The 27487-nt window shown below is 44.5% G+C and overlaps 1 protein-coding gene across 1 annotated transcript in view; it reads right to left on the reverse strand.

Annotated features, from left to right (window-relative positions):
* Nucleotides 1-621: 621 nt before the first annotated feature.
* The window catches only part of LOC143929784 (uncharacterized), a 112530-nt gene continuing 85664 nt past the window's right edge, over nt 622-27487 (reverse strand). The window contains exons 13-16 of the mRNA XM_077453761.1: nt 14034-14217; nt 11853-11972; nt 9070-9147; nt 622-1511 (exon numbers count right to left, since the gene is read on the reverse strand). Of these exons, the coding sequence (XP_077309887.1) occupies nt 1117-1511; nt 9070-9147; nt 11853-11972; nt 14034-14217 (777 nt within the window). The 3' untranslated portion in view covers nt 622-1116. The remainder of the gene's footprint in view (nt 1512-9069; nt 9148-11852; nt 11973-14033; nt 14218-27487) is intronic.

Genomic DNA, 27487 nt, shown 5'->3' on the forward strand with positions numbered 1-27487 from the left:
CAAGGTTGCTTAGTGTTCTGCGTTTATTTTAGTTTAAAATGTCTACCTACAGTATATTGTCTAAATCTATTTTCTAAAAAGAACAGCCGTCCCCTGGTGAATTCTATGCATTGCAGAGATTCATCAAATGCATTATACATTACTGTGTTTTGGCTAGAACTCTCCCATGGTTTTTCTTTCATTTCCTTCTTTGTGAAGCAACTTTCTACATTGGTAGTGCTGCTGATGAGGGTGTCAGCATACTCACATGATCTGTCACAGTGATGTAATAGTAGAACAACTGCTGAAACTGCAATGAGCTAATCACTCAAACCTAAATTATATTAGTGGGGGATTTACATACAGCAACATTGCATAGAATGCCCTCATGAAAATTGGAAGATATGTTTGGCTTTGTTTACCATTTCAGAACTTTATTGCTGGGTGCAGATCAAATTGGAATTATTATTTTTTTTTTAAATAAACGCAAAGCTCCAACCAAAAACATCAATTGAATAGCTCATTAAAACATAAATTAGCAAACAGTCTGATGGCCAGCATTAAATTCTCTTCCTCTAAGCCCATGTCATTCTGGACCTGCCCCGCCCTGTAATTGGACAGTGAAAGAGAAGCAGCAGAGTGTTGTCATTTAAAAATGCATTTAATGATGTATTCTTTATCACAAAGCTGCATTAATCTGTGTCTTTTATATCTGGCTAGATTTCAGCTTAACATTAAGTTAAAAAAAAGACTTCTGTAGCAGTTATATGCATCGTAAATTGTACACACATATACAGGCATACCGCACTTTTAAGTACACAATGGGTTTTATTTACTAAAGCTGGATAGTGCAAAATCAGGTTCACTTCTCAAAGGTTCACTTCTACATAGAAACCAAATAAGCTTCCAGGTTTTATTACCAAAGCTTAATTGAACAAGCTGGGGTTAGAAGCTCATTGGTTTCTATGCAGAAGTGAGCCTGATTTTGCACTTTCCGGCTTTAGTAAATAAACCCCATTGCGTACCTAAAAGTGGGGTATGTCTGTATATATATATACATATATATATATATATATTTTATTTTTTTTTATGAAAATGGAGTGGCTCTTTAAGTGTGAACATTATGATCATGAAGATTTAAAATTCACAAACTGTGAGCCTCTTCTGGTTGCATGCCTTGTCATTCCAGGTTCCATCCGTGTACATTTCAACACAATTTTCCTTTCCTTTTCCACTTGGTTCACTTCTTCTCCAGTGGGTGTAGTTTAAATGATTTCCACCTAAATAAGGGTATTCATCCAAATAATGGAATTCTCCAGCAGTTGGCCCCTCCAGTATTCCCAGGTATGTATATCTGTTAAATTCTTTGAGGATTTTTAATAATGCATTGTTTTCAGCTTCATCCATCGGAGTAGCAATGAATCCACCAACATTCTTACAGGTGGTTTTAGAAGTTTCAAAATCGACCTCATTACCATTGGTAGCTAGTATTTTATGATTCACTTGTTGTATTTTTCCTTGCAGGAGGAGAACTGAAATATTAAAAATATGGTATATTATATACAGTATATTATATATCGAGGGGTAACTTCATTTAAAGTAAATGTTGTATAACATTGTTTTAAAATGTTCAAAATATTTAATTTAATTGGAAAATGTAAACTTTTTAAAAAGATCACTTGCAGTTCATAACAATCACATGGCCCAAAATGTCAGTTATACTGTTTAATATAAAAATTAAAATTTGTCTATGATAAATTATTTTACATATTACAGACTCTGTAATAATATATATTTTAGCATTTAAATAAATGTATTACCAAATTTTATATCAAGGTGTATCACCTTGTCCTTGTCACTAGGGTAGAATGCAACAGTTGTCACAAAAATAATGGGTGACAATGGGTTGTCTACTTTCAAAGGAAACACCTGATTTTCTCAATTTGGTGAGACATCCTTTTCTTTTTCAGATGTGTCTCTGGGATAGTTATAAAGTTATTTCTCCCTATCTGGACAGTGACAGGAAAATAAAGAAAAAAAAGCAATTCCTTCCCTCATTTTCTCAAAGCTGAAAAAATAAATGTAGACACACCGTAACTTGCATTGCTATCCACATTTACATGCAGGGATGCTGATTTAGGGCTCATTTACACCAGATACAGCCAGGGGTGTTTTAAAAATCAAGCAAAATTGCTGTACAAATGTCTATGCAAGAGAAATGAATGCATTCTAATGAGCCTAGTTTACACTATTGTAGTGCTTTCATGTTTAGTTAAAAAAAAAGTACAGAATGCTAAATTTTTCAGCATCAGAATGCACCACAAAAACAAACACAAATGCACTGCAAATGTGCATGAACAAGTGCAAATGTACCACAAATATGCATAAATGTGTGGAAATGCAACTTAGTAAAATAAATAGATTAAAATAATAAAAAAGAAAACACACCTTAACCACTTGCTGACCAGCCGCCATCATTATACTGCAGCAGGTTGGCACGGCTGCACAAAATCGCCGTAGGTGTACATTGGCTGCGGCATGATGCCCGGAGCTGATGCCTGCAGCTGCGGGCACAATGTCCACCGGCCACCCACAATCGCTCCACAGAGAGCCAAACAAGGGATCTGTCAATGTAAACAGATTCCCATTCTGACAGGGGAGTAGAAAGAGATCTACTGTTCCTAGTGATTAGGAACAGCGATCTGTCTCCTCCTCCAGTCACTACACTCCCCCCCCCACAGTTACATAGTTAGTAAGGGTAAATAAAGACACCAGTCCCTCCAGTTCAACCTGAGTGAGTGTCTACAATTGTCCCTATCCCTGTACATTGCACACTCACATCAGTCCCTAACCCTCAAGGAGCCCACAATCCCAGGTCCCCATTCATATACTAGGGTCAATTTTGGACAGAAGCCAATTAACCTACCTGCATGTCTTTGGAGTGGGGGAGGAAACCCATGCAGTCACAGGGAGAACATGCAAACTCCAGGCAGGTAGTGTCGTGGTTGGGATTTGAACCAGCAGACCCTTCTTACTGCTAGGCGAGAGTGCTAACCACTACACCACTGTTCTGCACTTAGCAACACCTCCCTAGGGAACACTTAACCCTTTGATTGCCCCCCTAGTCTTAATCCCTTCCCTGCCAGTGACATTTATACAGTAATCATTGGCTATGTTTAGCTCTGATCGATGTATATATGTCACTGGTAGGGATGAGCTTCGAGTTCGAGTCGAACTCATGTTAGACTCGAACATTGCCTGTTCGCCTGTTCAGCGATAAGTGAACAATTTGGGCTGTTCGCGGCAAATTCGAAAAGCCGGAACACCCTGTACAAGTCTATGGGAGAAATCTAAAGTGCTCATTTTAAAGGCTAATATGCAAGTTTCTGTCCTAAAAAGTGTTTGGGGACCTGGGCCCTGCCCCAGGGGATCTGGATCAATGCAAAAAAACTTTTTAAAAACAGCCGTTTTTTCAGGAGCAGTGATTTTAATAATGATTAAAGTTAAACAATAAAAGTGTAATATTCCTTTAAATTTCGTACCTGGGGGGTGTCTATAGTATGCCTGTGAAGGGGCGCATGTTTCCCATGCCTAGAACTGTCCCTGCACAAAGTGTCATTTCGCAAGGAAATAAGTCTTTAAAATCACTTTGAATTGTCTGCTCCCGTAATACAGAGAACACTCAATGAGAGGCCCTTCAGGTCTGGTATGGATATTAAGGGGAACCCCGTGTCAAATTTAAAAAAAAATTGAAGTGGGGTCCCCCTAAAAATCCCTACCAGACCCTTTATCCGAGCATGCAACCTGGCAGGAAAAGAGAGGGGGGCGAGAGATCTCCTGAACCATACCAGGCCACATGCCCTCAACATTGGGAGGATGCTTTGGGGGTCTGTGACCCCTCAAAGCACCATGATGGGGACAAGGGCCACATCCCCACAACCCTGGCCGGTGGTTGCGGGGGTCTGCGGGCAGGGCGCTTATCAGAATCTGGAAGCCCCCTTTAACTAGGGGACCCCCAGATCCCAGCCCCCCCCTGTTTGAAATGGTAAGGGGGTACAAAAGTACCCCTACCATTTCACAAAGAAAGTGTAAAAAATGGTTAAATAAGACAAACACACTTTTGAAAAATTACTTTATTAAAAATAAAAAAGATTAAAAAAAGATTCCAGCGGTGCTAATCCGCTCTTGCTATCCAGCGATGGATGATCATCTCTCCGGGGTCCAGCAATGGCTGATCTGATCCAGCGACGGGTGATTTTCAGTCCAACGCAGTCCATCCATGCATTCGTCTTCTGTCTCCACTGAGGAGACACTGCAGGGATCCCAGCACCTGACGTTTCTTATATTATGAGGGCGGGACCACCTGTCACCTGACCCTGCCCCTCTGACGCTGGTGAGGGAAGCCAGGGGTTCCCCAATGACGTATGGGTGACCCCGCCTCACTCTGATGTAACGCAGGGGGGGGCGCTCTCTCATCCCCCTTCTTTTCCTGCGGCCTGCCAGGTTGTGTGCTCGGTTGGGTTCCTCTTAATATCCATACCAGACCTGAAGGGCCTGGTAATTGAATTGAGGGGAATCCCATGCTTTTTTTTTATCAATGAATGAATTGTCGGCTCCGTAATACAGAGAACACTCACTGAGTGTTCTCTGTATTATGGGAGCCGATAATTCAAAGTGATTTTAAAAGACTTTTTTTCCTTGCAAAATGACACTTTGTGCAGGGACAGTTCTAAGCACGGGAAACATGCGCCCCTTCACAGGCATACTATAGACACCCCCCCCCCGTACGAAATTTAAAGGAATATTACACTGTTATTGTGTAAATAACAAACCAATCAATACACACTTATTTCAATTTTTTTTACCAAAAATATGTAGAAGAACACATATTGGCCTAAATGGATGAAGAATTTTTTATTTATTTTTTTGGGATATTTATTATAGCAAAAAGTAAAAAATATCGTTTTTTTTCCAAATTGTCGATATTTCTTTTTTTATAGCGCAAAAAAAATTTAATTGCAGAGGAGATTAAATACCACCAAAAGAAAGCTCTATTTGTGGGGAAAAAACGGACATCAATTTTGTTTGGGTACATTATAGTACGACTGCGCAATTGTCAGTTAAAGTGACGCAATGCCTTATCTCATACAATGGCATGGTCATTAACCACTTCTCAACCGATGTACAATGATGTACATCGGCAGAATGGCACGGACAGGCATATAGGTATACAGGCACATCCCTTTAAGACAGGCACATCCCTTTAAGAATGCCGCGGTGCCATCACACGCGTGCCGGTCGGCACCCCTGTGAGTCCGGTCGCAGGTCCTGCAGACTCGATCGCCGCGGGGATACCAACGATACAGGGAGGCTGAATGGGGAGATGCAGAAGTAAACAGCATCTCCCCATTCTGCCTAGCAACAAGTGACACTGATCTCTGTTCCCTGTGATTGGAGCAGAGATCAGTATTTACTAACACACAGCCACGCCCCCCACAGTTAGTAACACGCCCCTAGGACATACCTAACCCCTACGCTGCCAAACTCTGGTTAACCCCTTTACTGCCAGTGTTATTTACACAGGAATCAGTGCATGTATATAGCACTGATTGCTGTATAAATGATAATGGTCCTGTCAAGGATGTCCCGGTAATCTAGCGGTATATGGAAGACCTGCCCGCAGAATCCCTATCCTAAGAGCTATCCGGTACACAAGGGTGTGCGTTAGCGCGAATGGGCGCACGCGGGTGCGTGATGGCGCTAACGGGCGCAGCACGTGGGTGCGCGATGACGCGGGTGCACTATGGCACGAACGGCCGCACGCAGGTGCGTGATGCCGCAAATGGGCGCACGCGGGTGCGCGATGACGTGAACGGGTGCGGGTACACGCAGACGCGCTGTGTGACTGTTTTTGGCGCCCAGAAGGCTGTTTAAGGGAATCTGTCACTGCGCCTCCTTGCTGTCCATTCCACAGCCTTTCCTGTGATCCTGCTACCTGTTACCAGTTGACTTGATTCCTGTCTACCCGGCCTGCTCCTGACTGATCTGTTTGCTGTCTGCCTCCGACTCCAGCCTGCCTGACTATGCTTCTGCCTCTTCCTTTGGATTGATCGCTGCCCACCTGTTACCGACCCGGGCTGTACCTCGACTACCCTTCTGCCTTTGTGTGGTACCTGCTCTGCCCGCTAGTATTGATCCGGCCTGTCTGACCCTGCCTGTGTTCCTGCCTGACCTCTGAGTACCTTCCTGCTACCTGCTGTTCCAGCCTCCTGACATACTACAGGACACATCCTCGCTGTCAGCTGTTTCAGAGTTCCTGCCAAGCTCAGGCATCTCCATACTTCCGCTGTTCCAGTGTTCTTGCCAAGTTTCTGTGCACCACTTGCAGCCTGCAGATCCTGCGCACCTACTCCACTACAGAACTCCTCCCAGTGGTCTGCGGTGTTCCGGTCACCAGTTCTAGCTTGCTGTTCCTGACTGCCTTTCTACTGCTACTTCAGAGGTCCGGACCAGTCCCACACCTGCCATCTATCGGGCACTTGTGCCCTCTGAACTCTTGAGTCCCTGTCTCCTCTACCAGGGGTTTTCGAGGCTTACGAAAGGCCGCTCCCTGCATTCTGGGCTCCAACACCAGGTACGTGACAGGTCCCAAAAATGTGTCAAAAATGTCTGATGTGTCCGCCATAATGTCGCAGTCACAATAAAAATCGCTGATCGCCGCCATTAATAGTAAAAAAAAAGAATAATAAAAATGCCATAAATCTATCACCTATTTTGTAAATGCTATGAATTTTGCGCAAACCAATCAATAATCGCTTATTGTGATTTTTTTTTACCAAAAATATGTAGAAGAAAACACGCAGTGAATGTACAGATTGCGGTGTAAATGAGCCATTACTAAGGGAGTTGAGAATCTTCCCACAGTTAATTGTGTATACATTCACTTTAGTTATCCAGCAATGATTGGGTATTGGAATTGCTTGAACAGGAATTTGCTTTTCACGTGATTGCATAATTGAAGTAAATATTCACAAAGTTGATTGATGTAAAGATTCTCAACACTTTTAGTAAAACAGCCTCATTGCATGTGAATGTTTACAGTTGAGAGCATTCTATTCGCTTACCCTCACTGGAAACACACAGATCAATGCACCTAAAATTAAGCTTGTAGAACTTTAAAACACTTCTTAACAAAAAGTTAACTTATTAAAGGCAAGCAGGCATTTTACTTTACAAGGGAATTTTTTTTCCACTTAGTAAATGTAGTAAAAAATATTAAAAATTTACCGTGCAAGGAATACCATTCATGTGCAAGAAAAAATAGAAAAAGCTGCATTTTTGCTTGCTCATGATTGGATGATGGAAGTCAGCAGAGCTTCACCCCACTCACTAAGCTTAGGGAAAATTCCCTTGCAACTTGAATATCCTATCTCCTATCAGTAAAGCAACCCCAAAGCTTTTGGTGTAAACAGGCCCTACTAAAATTACTGGGTTTCATTATGATTATGATTTTTCCATGCTGAATATTGGGTCAGTGGCATCACTGGGGGGGGGGGTTGACACCCGGCCAGTGGCACCGCTAGCACTGCATGGTCCGCACCCCTACACTGATCTGCGTCCAGCCGGCTGTATCCCTCAGCGGAGCGGATCGAAGCTACCTCCCCCTCCTCTCTGTTTACATCTACACAGGAGGAGGGAGTCTGAGGGACACACCGCTGTGCCTATCCAATGCCTATCCCGTGCTGTTCTGAGGTCTGTACAGTGTATTGTAATGCAGATGGACATGTGCGAGGGGAGAGGGGGGTCTATACTGATGGAAGGGGGTCTGCACTGGAGGGAGTCTGCACTGAGGGGGGCTATACTGATAGAGGGGGGTCTGCACTGAGTGGATCTGCACTGGAGAGGGGTCTGCACTGAGCGGGTCTACACTGGAGGGAGGTCTGCCTGGAGGGGGTCTATACTGATAGAGGGAGATCTGCACTGGAGGGGGGGTCTGCACTGAGGAGGTCTGCACTGGAGGGGATCTGTACTGAGGGGGTCTGCACTGAGGGGGTTTATACTGATAAAGTGGGGTCTGCACTGAGGGGGTCTGCAATGGAGGGGGGTTTGCACTGGAGGGGGTCTATACTGATAGAGGGGGTCAGCACTGGAGGAGGGTCTGCACTGGAGGGGGTCTGCACTGAGGGGGTCTGCACTGGAGAGGGTCTGCACTAAGGGGACTATACTGATAGAGGGGGATCTGCACAGAGGGGTCTGCACTGGAGGGAGGTCTGCACTGAGAGGGTCTGCACTGGAGGGTGGTCTGCACTGAGGGGGTCTGCACTGGAGAGGGATCTGCACTAAGGGGATCTGTACTGGAGGTTGTCTGCATGGAGGTTGTCTGCATGGAGGGGATCTGCACTGGAGGGGGTCTGCACTGAGGGGGTCTGCACTGGAGAGGGGTCTGCACTAAGGGGATCTGCACTGGAGGTTGTCTGCATGGAGGGGGTCTGCACTGGAGGGGGTCTGCACTGGGGGGCATCTGCACTGGAGGGGGTCTGCACTGAGGAAGTCTATAATGATAGAGGGGGTCTGCACTGGAGGGGGTCTGCACTGAGGGGGTCTGCACTGGAGAGGGGTCTGCACTAAGGGGATCTGCACTGGAGGTTGTCTGCATGGAGGGGGTCTGCACTGGAGGGGGTCTGCACTGGGGGGCATCTGCACTGGAGGGGGTCTGCACTGAGGAAGTCTATAATGATAGAGGGGGTCTGCACTGGAGGGAGTCTGCACTGAGGGGGAATATACTGATAGAGGGGGGTCTGCACTGGATGGAGTCTGCACTGAGGGGGTCTATACTGATGGAGGAGGGTCTATACCGATGGAGGGGATTCTGTACTGAGGAGGGTCTATACTGATAGAGGGGTCTGCACTGAGGGAGTGTTTGTACTGAAGGAGGGGGATCTATACTGCATAAGGGCAACTGACTGGCAGTTTATCTGTTGGGAAGGATCAATAAAACCATTATTCACACTACATGCAAAGCTACTATTACTTTTACATTTTACAATACTCATTTCTTCAGTCTTTAAAATAGTTAATTATGATACATACCTCCTTCCAGTTTGGCGATGCGATTGTTTATATTTTCTAACTGAAAAAGTACTTCTGGATCCAGTGATGCAGGAGTTCCTGACAATGATAAAAAAAAATTTATATTATCATAGATTAAACTGTGTACACAATGCGCATAATTTTCCAATTTTAGATGATGTTGGAATGTTTCAAAATTATTAAATCTCACATGTATAACATCAAATGAATGTTCCTACAAATGAAAATTGTCTAACAAAATTCTACTAATGTATGCATACCTCCCAAGTTTCTGAAGGAATAAAGAGGGAAGCTTCTTAGTACACAGTATGCAGGCGAATGACACGTTCCTGCCACAGCCCCAGTTACACAGACCACATCAATATAATATGCAGAAAAGGATTGGCTAAACCACACTTTTTTAAACTTTTTTTTTTTTTAATCTTGGCTTTTCAAAATAACAAATGCAGCAGAGGCATACCTACAGGGATCACAATTGCGACCCATCCCCATGCTGCAGGGGGCCCATGCAGCCCCCCTGTACACCTGGATAGGAGGAACGGTGAGGGCGGCTGCATATAAAGAAACCAAGGCTAAATACCTCCGGGAGGAAGAGTAGGAGAAGTGGGCATTCAGCGGCTTTAGGAGGAAAATTAAGATACTGGTTCCTCTATTTTAGGGGTCAGCAATCCGCTGACAGGTGACAGGTAGCTCGCAAAGACGTCCCAGTAATGTCCCGTCTTTTCATGAGCTCTGTGCTTGTGCTGAGCAGGTGCACGGGCACCTAATATGCGCCCCTCGCATACATGCACCTGCAGGGGAAGCCTTCAGAATCACTAGGGTGGGTTTAAGCTCTTCTTCAAGCACGCCCGAGCTCTTGCTCTGCCACGGTCATCCCCACCGGCCGTCCTCCTCGATCCAAGGGCGTGGGTTATACCAGGTTGGAAGGTGAGAGCGAATTTCCTCCAGGACATATAGGTATTCAACTGCACCTTACCCGCGCCACTCTACATAAAAAAAAAACATCTGTGCTCTCCATACACTCCAGCCCTCCTGACACCTCAGCCCTCCTAATGCCCAGCCCTCCTGACACCCAGGCTTCCTAAAGCCCTCCTAACACCCAGCCCCCCTAATACCCTCCTGACACCCAGCACTCCTGATGCCCCAGCACCATGCCCTCCTGACACACCAGCCCTTCTAATGCCCCAGCACCATGCCTAGCTGTCCTGATCCCACCTGACCTTTCAGCACTGAGCTCTCCTGACCCCCCCTGCACCGCGCACCCCTGACCACCCTTTACCTTGCCCTCCTGACCCAGTACTACCTACTACTGACCTCTGTATGCTTCGCTACCTCTATACGCTGACATCTGTATGCTGCCTTACATTCTACTGACCTCTGTGAACTGACCTACATACTACTGACCTCTGTACACTGCCCTACCTACTTCTGACCTCTGTACGCTGCCCTACATGCTACTGAATTTAAAATGACATTAGTTTTACTAGATTATTCTAGGATTTCTTCATACCATCTTTACTTTTAATTGGGGGGCATACTATGAAACGTCTTTTTAAAAAAAGGGGGTGGGCGCTGCAACCCCCAGGTGATCTTTGATCACCTACATCTACATGCAACTGCCCCCCCCCCCCCCCCCCACCACCACTTATCCTATCCAGCTTCTTTCTGCTGCCTCGACCTAGTGCTTTACCAAAAATAATTTATATTTTTTATTCCAAGTATAAAACAGCAATAGTTATACTGGCATACCCCACTTTTAAGTACACAATGGGGTTTATTTACTAACGCTGAAAAGTGCAAAATCAGGCTCACTTCGCCTTACAGCTATTCTGGCCCATTCATTCAGTGCAGCTGAGACTGCAGAGAAGGAGACTGAGGGTTGTGTCCTCAATCTCCTTTCTCTGTCTCAAAGGGGGAGCATCAGAGGTCTATTTAGACCCCTGATATCTCACCAAAGCCCCCCAATAAAAAAAAACACTGACACCAGTGGCAGAACTACCAGGGTCACAAAGGTCATGCTTGTGCTTGGGCCCTGGTGTTCCGTCACTAGGCTCGGAGGGAAGGGCCCCAGCTGAGGATCAGGGGAGCCCTTCATACTTGTACCGGGGCCCTGAAGGTTCTAGTTATGCCACTGAAATGCAGTAATATAGAGGTTGGATAAAAAGTTTAGTGCAACAAAAAATTCAGGTCTGATATATGTTTGGTGAGGATCTTTGGAGGGGTCCGCATGGATTTTTTTTTTTACAAAAACAGGAAATCAGAAGTGATTTGTAAATAACAGGGTCTATTATGGGCCAATTATGGATTGTAAAAGGGTACAACCATGTAAAAGAAAACAAAAAATGGTGTGATATCCCTGCCAAAATGCATACCGAACTCTCATTAGCCTGGAAAAGGGGGAAAATTAGCAAGTCCCACCCCCACAAGCCATACAAGGCCACATGTCCTCAACATAAGAGTACCTTGTCAGGAGGGACCCCCTTCGAAAAGCATCTTGTCTCCAAGTTGATGAGGACAAGGACTTCCTCACCGCCCCAAATATGGGTGTAACATATTTCAAAGGTGAACTTAGCTTTTACATTTTGGCAGTTAAAACAGTTCACATTTATAAATAGTTCTGCTATGTTTTAGGTGTTTGCCTGGAGTCCGCCTTTAACAAAACAAACTAAAAGGAAAATTACTGTATATGGAAAAGTTTCACGCTATTTAAAAAAATATTTATTTAGCTGAGCACTAACCATTTACAAACATAAAACATAATATATATGTTGGCATTTATTTACCTGGAAGCCCAATTTCTCCAGTTTCTCCTTTTATTCCTGGTGAACCAGGTGGTCCCAATGGGCCTGGAAGACCATCTCTTCCTGGTGGTCCTTGTTGTCCTCCTGGAGGACCCATTGGCCCTGAAAGGCAAATTATCAGTTAGAGTTTATACATTAGGCAGTCATAGATGGATTGAATCTTAGCCAGTTTAACAAGGAACAACCAAGATTTGATTAATCTATGGATGGGCAAATTGTACTGAAGTCAATCCATCAATCCAATCCTGTCAGATTTTTTTGCATGCAATCCCTGGCAGTGCCTATAGCCACCAGCAGTAAGCATGGTATTCTGCTGGTAGGGATGGCTCCTTGCTGGCAGAACACAGTAAGGCTGGTAAGGGAGGAATTCCACAGTTAGTGTAAGGTATGGTGTAAGGAAAGAAAATTGCATTGTCTATGGGCTGCTTAAATTATAATCTTATTCTACAAAAATAACACATCTACCACTTACTGGCCATGTAATCTATTTTTCATGAAAATGTTTCTTGCTGTGTTTTTGTATCTCCTTGTAAAATCCATAGTGAGTGCATGAACCTTTCATTTTACCCCCCCCAATTATGTTTCGTTAAAATGGGTAGTGTACCTTAGTTACAGTTATGTTCACTGCGTTGTCCCTATTCAATCTCTACAACAAGCAAGAGAGGGTGGGTATAGTGGGGTCATGGAAAACAAATGTAGCCCCCCACTAACAGGAAGTCTGTACCCAGCAGCCAAAAAAGCAATCTGGGAATTTGGAGGTGGCTGAGAGCAATAAAAGGTACTTTTGGAGTTACAACATGTAAAGGGACTGTTGTTAGTGACTGCTGCAGGAAATAATTTGCAATCTTTTTAATTAAATTATTATCTTACTGGCGTATGTGACTTTTTGGATAAATTGTTTTTGCAACAGAGACTATTTAATTATATCACATATAGCTTTGTAACCTAAAGTATAGGTACTTTCTGGCCTAGTGGTTAGAGCTTTTGAATCTTAAACTATTATATGAAGCAAATGTTAAAACTTCTCAGCATAGATTTTGAAGGGGCAAATGAAGAAACTAAATTTAAGATTTCAGGCATAAACCTCAAAACCAAGGTATGTAGCTATGCATTGGCTACAAACGACATGATATTCACATTTACAAGAGATTCAATAACCAAACTAAAATACACAATTCCTGGGATGGGAACGTTCTTCAAAGTGTCTTAAACAGACATTGGGGGTTAATTTACTAAAGGCAATTAGACTGCACTCTGCAAAGTGCAGTTGCTGTAGTGCTTAAAATGGATGTAAACCCACTCTCATCCTTTCTAAACTACTGCAATATTGGTTATCTAGAAGGATATACACGCTTCCTGCATGTATACTTATCTGTCAAATGTCTCCCCTCTGTCTGTTATGAGACCCGAAAAACTGGAGATTTTGTGGGTGGGTCTGTTTTCCCAGAGCTCAGTGGGTGGAGTTGTGATGTCAGTAGACTCCCTGCCCACCTCTACACTCCCCTTATCAACATGCATTTTCTCCTGTGTATTTCTTACACTTCTGCTATGATCACTAACATCCAGTCAAAGCCCAGAAAAGTCCCCACATTATTCAGCATGCCAAATCATGCTGAGGTGTGGAACAGCCAATCCTTGCAGAGCAGCAGAAGAAAGGAGTGGGAGGAAATTAAAAAATAATGCATGTCTCTTAGGCTAGTGCACAAGATATGTAAATCACCTGTCACTCACAGCAAGGGGGAGGATTTGAAAACGTTTTTCTCTGTTTGTCAAGATTTATCTCACTGAACAATAAAAGAGGATTGCTCAGAGCTGGATTAACTTTTTGTGGCAAGACTGGGCTCAAATGATAGGAAATCTTATACTCTACATTATGACATCCACTTTAATAAATGAAGAGAAATGCTTTTTATGATTTGCTGACCAAACAAACCAATTTACTGTACTATAGGTGTAAGTCAATGGGCAAAGACATTATGTAAATATACGTACCTGCTATGTATTGTTAACTTCCATTCCACAAGTTATATATTGGCATATATTCACTTGTCAAATAAGGGACATGCTGTACTGCTATTTATAACTATGAAACATTATTCTGCTGATTCTCAATGTAATGAAGAGTCATATGTCACATTGTTATAATAATAAAAATATTCATACCAGGTATACCCGGTTCTCCCCTCATGCCATCTCTTCCATCCCTTCCTGGAAGACCATTCTGTCCTGGGGTACCGGGAATTCCGGGAGTTCCCGCACATATATCAGAGGATTCAACTTGGCATACTGCTAAAGTAACTGCAGCAAATAAGCAGAATAACTCCCCGAGATATACCATTTGGGCAACCTATAAAAAAATAGCATGCCGTGTGGAGTCATTATTGAATAGTATTGTCTGCAATATTGAAAACAAGAAAGGTCATATAGTGCATTTGACAATATTTTAAAAGCACCAAATAATATTTTGTGCATAAAATGTTGATGTATCAAAAAAAGATATACGGTACCTGTCTAAGATGAGCAATGCCTTGGCTTTAAAGATGATACCTTTATTGGCTGTATAAGAACCTCATCAAGTTAACCTTTTATTGCTGCCTTATCAGTCACTTCTTTGGCAACACCCTTCTGTAAGTGCTCTGACTAATGTCATTACAAAATAACATATTTGCGTAAAAAAAAATTCCAAGAAATGTAAGTGTTATACTAGACCATGACAATCAGTTAATCAAATATTTATTTAAAACAATAAGAGCAATGATAGAATTCATCATCAAAATTAAGTTACATGTCTACATTTTCTGTAACATGTTAAGATTAGCTCTGTGTTAAAAAAAAAATCTGTATATTATATTAAGAAAAATTATGTTGCGCTAAAGTGCTAATGTGTATGAATTATGAAAATCTATTAATACCCACAATCAATTTCAAAAGCGTGTTTTTTGGATAAAGCCAACACGTATATTCTTTGGTCTATCTATGATCTATAATAAGGACACTTATTGGATATAATTTATAATTTATTGGACTCTTCACTTGTTCATTTATATTATTGAGTACCAATTTTATATTCTTCACACTTTTTTGGGGGATTTTTCACTTTTTCTGTAATAAGATTGCATATTATCATTTTTTTCATAATCAGCACTTATGATATATAGGTTTTGACTTATATCCATATGTTTATTGGTATGAATTTGACTATTGATAGTTATTGTGGGTATTAATAGATTTTCATAATTCATGCACATCAGCACTTTAGTGCAACATCATTTTTCTTTTTATTCTTTATTAACCGTCAGTCTTTCGGGAATGTTTGCTGCTTTTAAATTATAGTCACAGCGCAGTATTTTTTCCTATTTTTCAGTATATCATATTATCTTGTTTAAATGGAACACTAACTAGCCAAAACATTTTTTTTTTGTTTGATTTGGATACCCAATATGAACCTTTGTTGTCGTATGTTTCAATGTCTCTTGGAGATGCTGGTGAAGTCTGTGTTTGGGACCTTAGTCGTTCGGGTAATTCACACATATTATTATTTTTTGTTGATACTGTATGGCCATCTATTTGGGTTGGCTTGGCAAAAGCACTTGTCGATATTACAACATGTTTATATACATTAGACTTATGCACAACGGAAAATTTTGTTTAGTTTCGGTTCGTTGTCATTCGTAAAATACATCATTTGGTTCTGTTATATTCGTTATGTTACGTTAATACGTTTTCGGATAATTTGTTATTATTCGTAGAGTGTCAAATTCATTTGTTCATATTCGTTGAAATTCGCTATTTATGTATGTATAGACATTCGTGATAATGATTTGTAGTTTGGAAAGTCTATTGTTTATTGAATCTTTTAACACACAGGCCGCGTACACACGGGCGGACTGTTCGCCCAACTTTGTCCGCTGAACAGTGTTTCAGCGGACAGTCCGCTCGTGTGTGGGCTTCAGCGGACAGTTTCAGCGGACAGTCTGACGAACAAAGTTTTTCGGAATTTCCGTAAGACAGTCCGCTGAAACTTGGTTTCAGCGGACAGTCCGCTCGTGTGTAGGCTTGTTCGACAAACTAAGTTTCGCGCATGCTCAGAAAGGATTTACACGGCGAAGGTTGCATTGCAGTGTATTGGACGTCGTATTTCTCGTCCCGTCGTACGTGCCGTTCACGTCATCGCGCACGCTTTCAGCGGACTGTTCGTTCATCGTGTGTGGTCAAGTCCGTTCATGCAAATTTTGAGCGGACTGTTTGTCGGATTGTTTGACGAACTAAGTTGGGCGAACAGTCCGCCCGTGTGTACGCGGCCACACAATGACAACGTCTCTTCTCCTTGGCTCAAATACAATACAACATCCTTCTAACTCAGTTCTCAGGAGTGCACTTTGCCAGTAATCCATCTTCCGGCACAAAATGAATTAGCTGATTGGACTATAAGATTTACTTTGAGCTGACCTTTTTGTTTCATTAGATCTTTAAAGAATTACCGAATCATGTCAAATTCATTCGTTATATTTCTTTCGTATTCGTTGTAATTCGTTATTTTTTTATTCGGACATTCGGATGCATCCGAATGTCCAAAAGATGCAAAATTTGTCCAAATTTCGATTTGTTTCGAAACTAATTGCACAAGCCTAATATACATGTTCTTTTCCTTATACATATCTGTTTGGGTGCCTTTTGACAGTATTGTTACCTGATATAGGGGTTTCCCACTATATGGGTCCCAAGTAGACATGTGCATTTGTTTTCGCCCGAATGCATTTTCGTCCGAATTTCAGGTATTTTCGTTTTCATTTTGACAAACGATAATGAATCCGAAAAACGAAGGATCCGACATAAATAAATGCTTTATTTTCGTTTTCGTTGTTACAACAGTTCAATATAGAATAGGAGATTTGACGTGACTCTTGACAATAACAATCTGTGTCTATTGAACCTGTGGTCGAATGTGCCTAACCTTACCTCTATTAGTCCAAGATTATATAGAGAAAATATTCGACAGAGAGAAAATATTGGACATAGAGAGAAAAGATTTGACAGATTTTAATTTTAAAGGCTAATATGCAATTTACTGTCCTAAAAAGCGTCTGGGGACCTGGGTCCTGCCCCAGGGGACATGTATCAATGCAACATTTTTTTTTAAAAACAGACGTTTTTTCGGGAGCAGTGATTTTAATAATGATTAAAGTGAAACCATAAAAGTGTAATATTCCTTTAAATTTTGTACCTGGGGGGTGTCTATAGTATTCCTGTAAAGGGACGCATGTTTCCCATGCTTAGAACTGTCCCTGCACAAAGTGTAATTTCTGCAGGAAAAAAAGTCCTTTAAAATCACTCAAAGCTATAATGAATTGTCGGCTCCTGTAATACAGAGAACACTCATTGAAAGTCATTGATAAAAAAAATAAAAAAATAAAGTGTGGTGTTCCCCCAAATTTAATTACCAATTATTCAGGTCTGGTATGGATATTAAGGGGAAACCCGCGTCAAATAAAAAAAAATTGACGTGGGGGTCCCCCTAAAAATCCATACCAGACCCTTTATCCGAACACGCAACCTGGCAGGCCGCAGGAAAAGAGGGGGGCACAAAAGAGCGCCCCCCCTCCTGAACCTTACCAGGCCACATGCCCTCAACATTGGGAGGATGCTTTGGGGTCCAGCTGTCGTTTCTCAGTGTAGGGAGGGACAGTTTGGTTTTTGGAGCAGGGACAATGCAATTCCCTTTAAAGCGGAGGTCCACCCTAAAGTGGACCTTCCGCTCATTGGAATCCTCCCCCCCTCCGGCGCCACAATTGGCACCTTTCAGGGGGGAGGGGGGTGCAGGTACCTGTACAGTACAGGTATCTGCACCCACTTCCGGCATAGCTATCTGCGGAAAGGGGCGTAGATCTACACCCCTTTCCGAAAGTCCCCCGCTGCCTGTTGGGAAACACACAGATCCCAGAGGCAGCGGGACCATCCTTATTGCGCAGCGCGACTCGCGCATGCGCAGTAGGGAAACGGGAAATGAAGCCGAAAGGCTCCACTTCCTGATTCCCATACCCAAGATGGCGGCGGCAGCACCCGAGAGCCGATCGAGAGATCGGCTTCGGGTGCCGACATCGTGGGCGCGCTGGGCGGGTAAGTGTCCTTATTTTAAAAGTCAGCAGCTGCAGTATTTGTAGCTGCTGGCTTTAAAAAAAAAAAAAAAAACGCGGAACTCCCGGCGGACTCCCGCTTTAAGGACTGGTATAGGTGTACTATTTGGTGTGCAGTATATAGTGGTGTAATACACGTATAAAATACTTGCACATATAGAAAGCATAGTATAGTGCATTTCCACTGTGCAGCATTGTGATTGCTGAGCGGTTCTGCAGCGATACTACAAAGAGTGACAAACGCAATAAAAAAAAAGTATTATAACTAGTATGATAGACCAGTGGCCCCCAAAAACGACAGATTGAAGCGGGGTGTTATATACTTTCTTCCACATACATACTGCACTTCTCTAGAGACTTTTGTCACAGAGTCATTTAAAAAATGATAGGCAGAGGAAGAGGCAGGCCCTTCCGCAGGGGTGGTAGGGGTAGGGCAGGAGCAACAGGCTTGAGCCAAAGTGGCAAACTGCAGAAGGTGCGTGCAATTACATCAAAGGACACACCAGACTTGGTTGAGTGGCTCACTCAGCCTTACTCTTCTGCACCCTCCTCATCCTCTCGATCTGCACCCTCTTATTCACTCTCTGCTGTGTGCACCCCCAAAGACACTGTCACCAACAGCACCACCATATACCTTCCGCTTGAGTCACAGGAATTATTTTCCGATCCATATCAAGACATTTCCGATGCGCAGCCACTCTTGGCATTGGATTAGGAAGAGGAGGTAGCAACAACCGCCACTCAGCAGTCTGACAACAGTAACCAGATCAGCCCAAGGAGGAGGTTGGTCCCCGGTGTTGCTGCCTACTCCGAGATCTCTAATTATAGCGGTGGGAAGGTGACGTCGATAATGACGTGTCTAGTGATGTCACATGGGTGCCCACAAGAGAGGAAGAGGAGGGGAGTTCAGAGGGAGATATGGACCAGCAGATAGGGAGGAGAAGCAGGTAGAACTTAGATTGCACAGGAGGGACAAAGCAGACTGCTAATGTATCAGGAGCGAGGCATCAACCATGTCCGGTCACATCTGGCGCTCCCAGGACGCCAGCACATGGCTCTGCAGTGTGTTTTTTTTTTAACGTGTCCGCTGCTGACAATAGTGTTGCCATCTGCAGCCATTGCAGTCAACGCATAAGTCGCGGTAGGCCCAACACTCACCTAGGGACGACCGCCTTAAGAAGGCACATGAGCGGCCATCACCGAGCACAGTGGGAGCAATAGAACCCACAAAGCCACACTCCAGGCTCTCACCATCCAGCCTTGTCTTCTACTTCTCCTTCTCCTCTCTCCTCACAATTGTCCTCCACTTCTTCCATCATGCCATCCTTACGTTTTTCTGGAAAAAGGCAGGCTTCCGTGGGACAAATGTTCGAGCGTAAAAAAAAATTATGACGCCGGATAACCCTCTTGCCCGACGGTTGATGGCTGGCTTGTCAGAACTGATAGCCCGTCAACTACTGCCATTTTAAACTGGTGGTCTCGGAGGCCTTTTGAAAATTTGTGGCCATTGGAACACCACAATGGAAGGTCCCAGGAAGGAAGTATTTCTCACAGAAGGGCATCCCAGAGCTATATGGCCATGTTCAGCGGCAAGTGAATGTATCTCTGGCACACAGTGTGGGTGCCAAGATATATCTGACCACAGACACGTGGTCTAGCAAACATGGGCAGGGAAGGTATATAAATTTTACTGCCCACTGGGTGAACCTTCTGATGGCCGTCAAGCATGTAACCCGTGGCACCCGTGTAGATTTGGTTTTACCGCCACGGATTGCATGCAGGCCTGCCTCTTCTTCTCCTCCTCCTACTCCATCCTCCTCCCTCTCCTCCTCGGTTGACTCCTCCTTTTCTGCTGCTAGCGTCCCTTCCGCTGCGCCACCAAAGCTCCCCAAAACCTATTCGACATGCCAGGTGAGACGTTGCCATGCTGTGCTGCGTCTGTTGTGCCTGGAAGCCAAGAGCCACACTGGCCCTGCACTCCTTTCAGCTTTGCATTCACAGGCAAATCAGTGGCTAATAGGGATGAGCTTCGTGTTCGAGTCGAACATACGTTCGACTCGAACATCGGCTGTTCGCTCGTCCGGCGAAGTCCGAACGTTTTGGTCCGTTCGCGGCAAATAGGTGTGGCGCTCACGGCCCACAATGCACTGCGATGGCGCAGTGCATTGCTGGCTCATGATTGGCCAAGCATGCACTGCGACCCCGCATGCTTTGCCAATCGCAGCGCCAGCAGCGAGGAGAGCTATGATTGGCCACAGGCAGGATGCCTGTGGCCAATCATAGCTCAGGCTGTGTAGTGCACGCCCCACACTATATAAGGCCGCCAGCGCGGCAGCCTTGTGTAGTGTGCTGGCGTCTGAAGCAGTGGCTGTTCTGTGTACCTTCAACACAGTACACACCGATCGGTTTCGGCCAATTTTCGATCTTGCTGTTGTGTAGTGGTTGTTGTGTGCGTGCCCTGACCGCAGTATACACAGCTATATTCACCTCACCTATATAGCTAGTGATCTATTATAATAGAGCTTGCAGTCAGTAGTGTTAGGAGCTAGTGCGTGCTGTCTGTGTGCTCTGTACCCAGTACATACCGCTATATCCACCTACATAGCTCTTCTCTATTTAAGCCCACTTGCCATCTGCAGGAGTTATTGGAAGTTGTGTGTGCCTCCAGCACAGCACAGTATACATCTGTATATACCCCTTTATCTCTAGTGTTCTATAATAAAGGCATCTGCAGGAGTTAGTGGGTGTTCTGTGTACCTTCAACACAGTACACACCGATTGTTTTCGGACGATTTTCGATCTTGCTGTTGTGTAGTGGTTGTTGTCTGCGTGCCCTGACCGCAGTATACACCGCTATATTCACCTCACCTATATAGCTAGTGAGAGCCACCTATCAGTGCCACCTATCAGTGCCCAGCAGTCCCATCTATCAGTGGTACCTATCAGTGCCCCTTAGTGCCACCCATCTGTGCCACCCATCTGTGCCATCTTATCTGTGCCCGTCTTTGCCCATCAGTGCCGCCTTATCTGTGCCCATCGGTGCCGCCTTATCTGTGCCTATTAGTGCCGCCTTAACTATCAGTGCCTATCAGTGCCCACCAGTGCAGCCTATCAGTGCCCACCAATGCAGCCTATCAGTGCCCACCAGTGCAGCCTATCAGTGCCCACCAGTGCAGCCTATCAGTGCCGCCTCATCAGCGCACTTCAATGAAGGAGAAAAATGACCTGTTTGCAAAATTTTATAACAAACTATTAAACATGATTTTTTTTATTTTTTTTGCATCTTTTTTTGTTTCTTTAGCAAAAAAATAAAACTTCCAGCTATGATTAAATACCACCAAAAGAAAGCTCTATTTGTGGGAAAAAAATGATAACAATTTCATTTGGGTACAGTGTTGTATGCCCGCGCAATTGTCATTCAAAGGGCATCAGCGCTGAAAGCTGAAAATTGGTCTGGGACTGAGGGGGGTTTAAGTGCCCAGTAAGCAAGTGGTTAAATATGTACCAGTTGAATATTACAAACAGATTCAACTTAACACAACAAACCTACACAGTCCCTGTCTTGTTTGCACCGCCTGTATACTGCTGTTCTGAGTATATAGGGCCTGGGGGCACACGCATTTCCTTTTTTTAATATGGGTACGGGGTTCCCCTTAATATGCGTACAAGACCCAAAGGGGCTGGTAATGGCAGGGAGGGCAACCCATGCCATTTTTCTCAATGATTTTCAACCATATTGCAGGAACCAGATATAACATTAATACCGCAAGCAGCTTTAAATGACGTTATTTCCGTTAAATGTCATTTTGTGCAGGGACTGTTCTAAACAGGGGAAACACGTGGCACTTCACAGGCATACTACAGACACCCCCCAGGCACCATATTTAAAGGAATATTTCACTTTTTTTTTCCACTTTAATCGTCATTAAAATCAGTGCTCCCACCAAAACGGCCGTTTTTAAAACTTTTTTTTGCATTGAACCATGTCCCCTGGGGCAGGAGCCAGGTCCCCAAACCCTTTTTAGGACAGTATCTTGCATATTAGCCGTTAAAATTAGCACTTTTAATTTCGAACGTTTGAGTCCCATAGACTTCAATGGGGTTCTAACGTTCGTACGAATTTGGGGTCCGTTCGAAAGTTCTGGTGCGAACCGAACCGGGGGGTGTTCGGCTCATCCCTAGTGGCTAACACCGCTCAATTTGACAGTTGGTAAAGTGGTGTGTGACAACGTTGCCAATCTGCTTAGCGCATTGAAACAGGGAAAAATTACGCACGTGCTATGCATGGCACATGTCTTAAACTTGGTCTGCAGCGATTTGTTGTCAAATACCCTGGGGTTCAGGACATCTTTTGGTAGGCAAGGAAAATCTCGGCCCATTTCAGAAAATCTTAAACGGCCATGGCTCGCCTTGCTGACATTCAGTGGTGACATAATCTGCCAGTCAGACGTCTTATTTGCGATTGCCCGACGCGATGGAACTCAACCTTCAATATGCTTGATAGGCTGCTCCAGCAGAAACGTGCAGTTAACGACTACCTGTACGAACTCTGCGGCAGAACAGGTTCTGGGGAGCTTGTTTTTTTTCACCGTGCCAGTGGCTGCTCAAGCGCGACGCATGCAGACTTCTGCAGCCATTTGATGAGATCACCAAACTGGCCAGTCGCAGCCATGGTGCCATCAGTGACATCGTACCTCATGCCTTCTTTATGGAGCGTGCATTGATCAAGCCGAGGAGGAGCAGGAGCAGGAAGATGAGGAAGTCGCAATGCTGGATGAATTGCCGGGGGGCTACTCTATCTGAGACAAGTCAACAACAGGAGTCTGAAGAGGAGTCAGAGGAGGAAGGTGCCGGGGCGGATGAGGAGGAGCAAGAAGAGCATGCTTTAAACCTTTCTGGGATCCCTGTTGTTGTGCGTGGATGAGGAGAGGAGAATGAGGAGGATGACATTATCCTGGATGATGAGCAGGAGCCAGGCCACCACACCGCTTCCAGTTTAGTGCAAATGGGGGCCTTCATGCTACAGTGTTTTAACATAGACCCCTTATAAAAAGCATAAAGGTCAAGGAACAGTACTGGGTGGCAACATACTTAGACCCCCGGTACAAACACAAAATGGCGGAAATGTTACCACCATCACAAAGGGCTGTCAGAAAGGAGCACTTACAGACCTTGCTTCGAGAAATGCTGCATTCTGCTTTTGCGTGTGCTGGCAGAGGAGGAATTCCCACTCCCAGAGAAAGAGCTGCGGGTACCAATCCCACAGCGCCTGCAAGAAGAGGGCAGTTTGAAGATGTTTTGGTGACTTCTGATATGAGGTCATTCTTTCAGCCGACCCATCGACAGGTCTCATCCAGATCCAGCATCAGGGAACGCCTAGACAGACAGGTCTCTGACTACATCGGGTTAACGGCCGATGTGGACGCTCTGAGAAGTGATGAACCCCTGGACTACTGGGTGGGCAGGCTTGACCTCTGGCCAGAGCTTGCCCAATTTGCAATGAAACTGTTGGCTTGCCCCTCGTTCAGTGTCCTGTCCGAAAGGACATTCAGAGCAGCAGGGGGATCGTGACCGATAAGCACACTCGCCTAGCTTACAACAGTGTTGACTACCTCGCATTTATAAAAATGAATGAGGCATGGATCTCGGAGGAATTCAACACATGTGACCAGTAGACCATGTATATGCAAAACTCTATAAACGATTTATTTCATTGAGCACATGGACCTTTTTTCTACCTTTGGCTTACTTCCTTGTACAAAAAAAGCACACTGTACTATATGCCCGTACCCTCCTGTTTGAAGAGGTTGAGCGGTGTCATATTTTTGGGTCCCGCAGCGAGTTGTTGGTATCAGTGCTGCTGTCAGTGCTCTCTCTCTATCTTGGTGCTGGTGTCAGTGCTCTCTATCACGGTGCTATCACGGTGCTGCTGTCAGTGCTCTCTCTCTATCTTGGTGCTGGTGTCAGTGCTCTCTATCACGGTGCTGGTGTGGTGTCAGTGCTTTCTATCACGGTGCTGGTGTCAGTGCTCTATATCTCAGTGCTGGTGTGGTGTCAGTGCTCTCTATCTCAGTGCTGGTGTGGTCTCAGTGCTCTCTATCACGGTGCTGGTGTCAGTGCTCTCTATCACGGTGCTGGTGTGGTGTCAGTGCTCTCTATCACGGTGCTGGTGTGGTGTCAGTGCTCTCTATCACGGTGCTGGTGTGGTGTCAGTGCTCTCTATCTTGGTGCTGGTGTGGTGTCAGTGCTCTCTATGTCGGTGCTGGTTTGGTGTCAGTGCTCTCTATCATGGTGCTGGTGTCAGTGCTCTCTATCACGGTGCTGGTGTGGTGTCAGTGCTCTCTATCTCGGTGCTGGTGTGGTGTCAGTGCTCTCTATCACGGTGCTGGTGTGGTGTCAGTGCCCTTTTTTCTACCTTTGGCTTACTTCCTTGTACAAAAAAAGCACACTGCACTATATGCCCGTACCCTCCTGTTTGAAGAGGTTGAGCGGTGTCATATTTTTGGGTCCCGCAGCGAGTTGTTGGTATCAGTGCTGCTGTCAGTGCTCTCTCTCTATCTTGGTGCTGGTGTCAGTGCTCTCTATCTCGGTGCTGGTGTGGTGTCAGTGCTCTCTATCACGGTGCTGGTGTGGTGTCAGTGCCCTTTTTTCTACCTTTGGCTTACTTCCTTGTACAAAAAAAGCACACTGCACTATATGCCCGTACCCTCCTGTTTGAAGAGGTTGAGCGGTGTCATATTTTTGGGTCCCGCAGCGAGTTGTTGGTATCAGTGCTGCTGTCAGTGCTCTCTCTCTATCTTGGTGCTGGTGTCAGTGCTCTCTATCTCGGTGCTGGTGTGGTCTCAGTGCTCTCTATCACGGTGCTGTTGTCAGTGCTCTCTATCACAGTGCTGGTGTGGTGTCAGTGCTCTCTATCTCGGTGCTGGTGTGGTGTCTGTGCTCTCTATCTCGGTGCTGGTGTGGTGTCAGTGCTCTCTATCTCTGTGCTGGTGTGGTCTCAGTGCTCTCTATCACAGTGCTGGTGTCAGTGCTCTCTATCACAGTGCTGGTGTGGTGTCAGTGCTCTCTATCTCGGGGGTGGTGTCAGTGCTCTCTATCATGGTGCTGGTGTCAGTGCTCTCTATCTAGGTGCTGGTGTCAGTGCTCAGTCTCTATCATGGTGCTGGTGTCAGTGCTCAGTCTCTATTGCGGTGCTGGTTTCAGACAGTGAGGGAGTAGCAGCGGAGAAGCCAATCAGCAGGCAGTGCCAGCACCATGGCTGAGGATCAGCACTGGACTGGCACCTCCGGACCACCACAGTGGAGCCCTGCATAGGTTGGGGTAAGGGCCGGGCAGAGGGAGGGGCTCAAGCACAGGTTGGCACACTGGGACACTGGCACAGGACTGCACTGCCCTGACTGTGGCACTGATCACCTCCTGCACCCCCTTCATAGCCTGGCCTGACCTTGCCTCTCCTCCATGGCCTTCATGCGCTCCTGAATTGTCAAAATTTCACAGATAAAAAAAGAATGCTTGTCGTTGTCGATCCCAGATTGACTTAATACTTTTGTTATGTCAGTGTACATGTTGTGGGACTATGTGTGCACAGCTAGTAAGTATTTTGTGGCTCAAAATACGACCTGGAGGTTTTTAAGGTTCGCCTGCCATTAAAGTCAATGGGGTCTGCCGCAAACTTAGCACTCCGCGAACTTTTGGCCGCATTGGCGGTTCACGTTTGCAAAACGTCCTGTTGGAAGTTCGTCCATCACTAATGCCCATCAACTGTTGGTTTACCAGCATGCCCGTTCAACAGAAGCCATAAGTCCGGCTTCTGTCAAACAGGATGATGTTACACATGACATTTTGCCAGTGTGTACTAGCCTAATCAATGCAATCTTACCATAGCCAATCCCTGGGTCCTCATTGTGCCTATTAAAAGTAAGTGTATTGGAGGAAAATGCCAATTGCAAACATAACCTGGCTGTGAGGCTATATGAGATCCCAAAAGAAAGGATTATAAAATATTTAAGTATAATCTTTATTTAAAAAAAAAAAAAATCCCCATACATTAAAAGTATGCCTTTGGGTATGTAAAGACCAATTCCTAGCTCCAGGAGATGATGCTATCATATTCAAACCAAAGTGCTAAAATATCCTCCCTTACTACTCTGACCTTCATGTTTTATAGCAGTTTACAACAGGTAAAAAGACTTATTTAGTGTACTATAAAGGAACATTTTTGAAATCTTTAAAAAAACATGCTTTTTAAAATGTTTGCAAAAAATATCCAGGTAATTATAATTCCTTTAAAACAGAAGACATATTATTTGTCCTAGATCAATGTCTATAAGGCAGGTATCAGGCAGATTAGGACATGAGAGGCTATCAGAGGACACGGACAACATCAGTAAAAGAAACATTTTAACATTTTCTGAGATCAGAGAGGTTAGAACCTATATTAGAATTCAGGATGTATCTAATTAAAAACAATAGCTTCTATATAGCCGTTTAGGGACATGAATCACCTACAGTGTTTGTGATTATGTTGATCTTAGTCTAGGTGAAGGAAGACAGTGAGCAGTGTTTTTATAATATGTAAGAAAAGGGTGCTTTACTTTACTCAAAATAATAATGCGATCTGGTAATGCTGACACATGCCCTGATGTTCCTGATGTTCGGTTGGTCGATCATTCAAACCCCCCACCACCATCAGTAACTCGTCAGCCCATCAGCTCCATACTTACCCCATCTAGGTTGCTGGCAGCGCTTCCTCCTCGGCGGCTTCACCCTGAGTCTTTTCCTTTTCTGCTTCACCCTGCATCTCCTTCTCGGCTTCACATCAGCATCCCCCTGTGTCTCCTCCTTGGCGGCCAATACGTTTGCTTCTCCTCTTGGCCAATCAGGTTTTAAGACCTGCTTCCTGATTGTCCGGGAGGAGATTTAGGTAGACAATAGCGAATATTCTCTATTGTCACACAACTGCATAGGCTCAGGGTGCAGTGCTCTGAGCCCCGAGTCCACCCCATTTTTGAAGACAGTTAGAGCCTCAGGCTGCAATATTAACCTTTAATCCAGAACCAAAAGAGGGCCTGACAGCATCATGTGACCATCCTAACAACACTGTATATATAGAAAAACAAAATGCATAACATTTTTCCTGAAGGGCCTCCATGAGGGGTGGGGAAGAGCCTGGTAGCATGAGATGGACTTTAACTGAAATGTTTATTTGAACTGAAATATACTATTATTTATATCAAGTATTAACAATCTTCTATTAAATGAAGGCCTTTGATATAATTTGGACTAATATTTTTTTCCCAAAAAGTCAACATGCGAGAAAAAAAGCCAGTGTTTGTCTAGTTTTTTTTTCCCTTTGGTTGGGAGTGGCTAGTAAAACAAACACTTATGATCAGTCTTATCATCACTCACAGCAAGTGATGCAATGTCCTAAGATTTTTGATACTCTCTTTTCAACAAGAAAACATGACATCTGGTGCACTTCTA

The sequence above is a fragment of the Lithobates pipiens genome, unplaced genomic scaffold, assembly GCF_037356315.1.
Source record: "Lithobates pipiens isolate NorthernLeopardFrog02 unplaced genomic scaffold, aLitPip1_a1.2 Scaffold_25, whole genome shotgun sequence".
Taxonomy (NCBI): domain Eukaryota; kingdom Metazoa; phylum Chordata; class Amphibia; order Anura; family Ranidae; genus Lithobates; species Lithobates pipiens.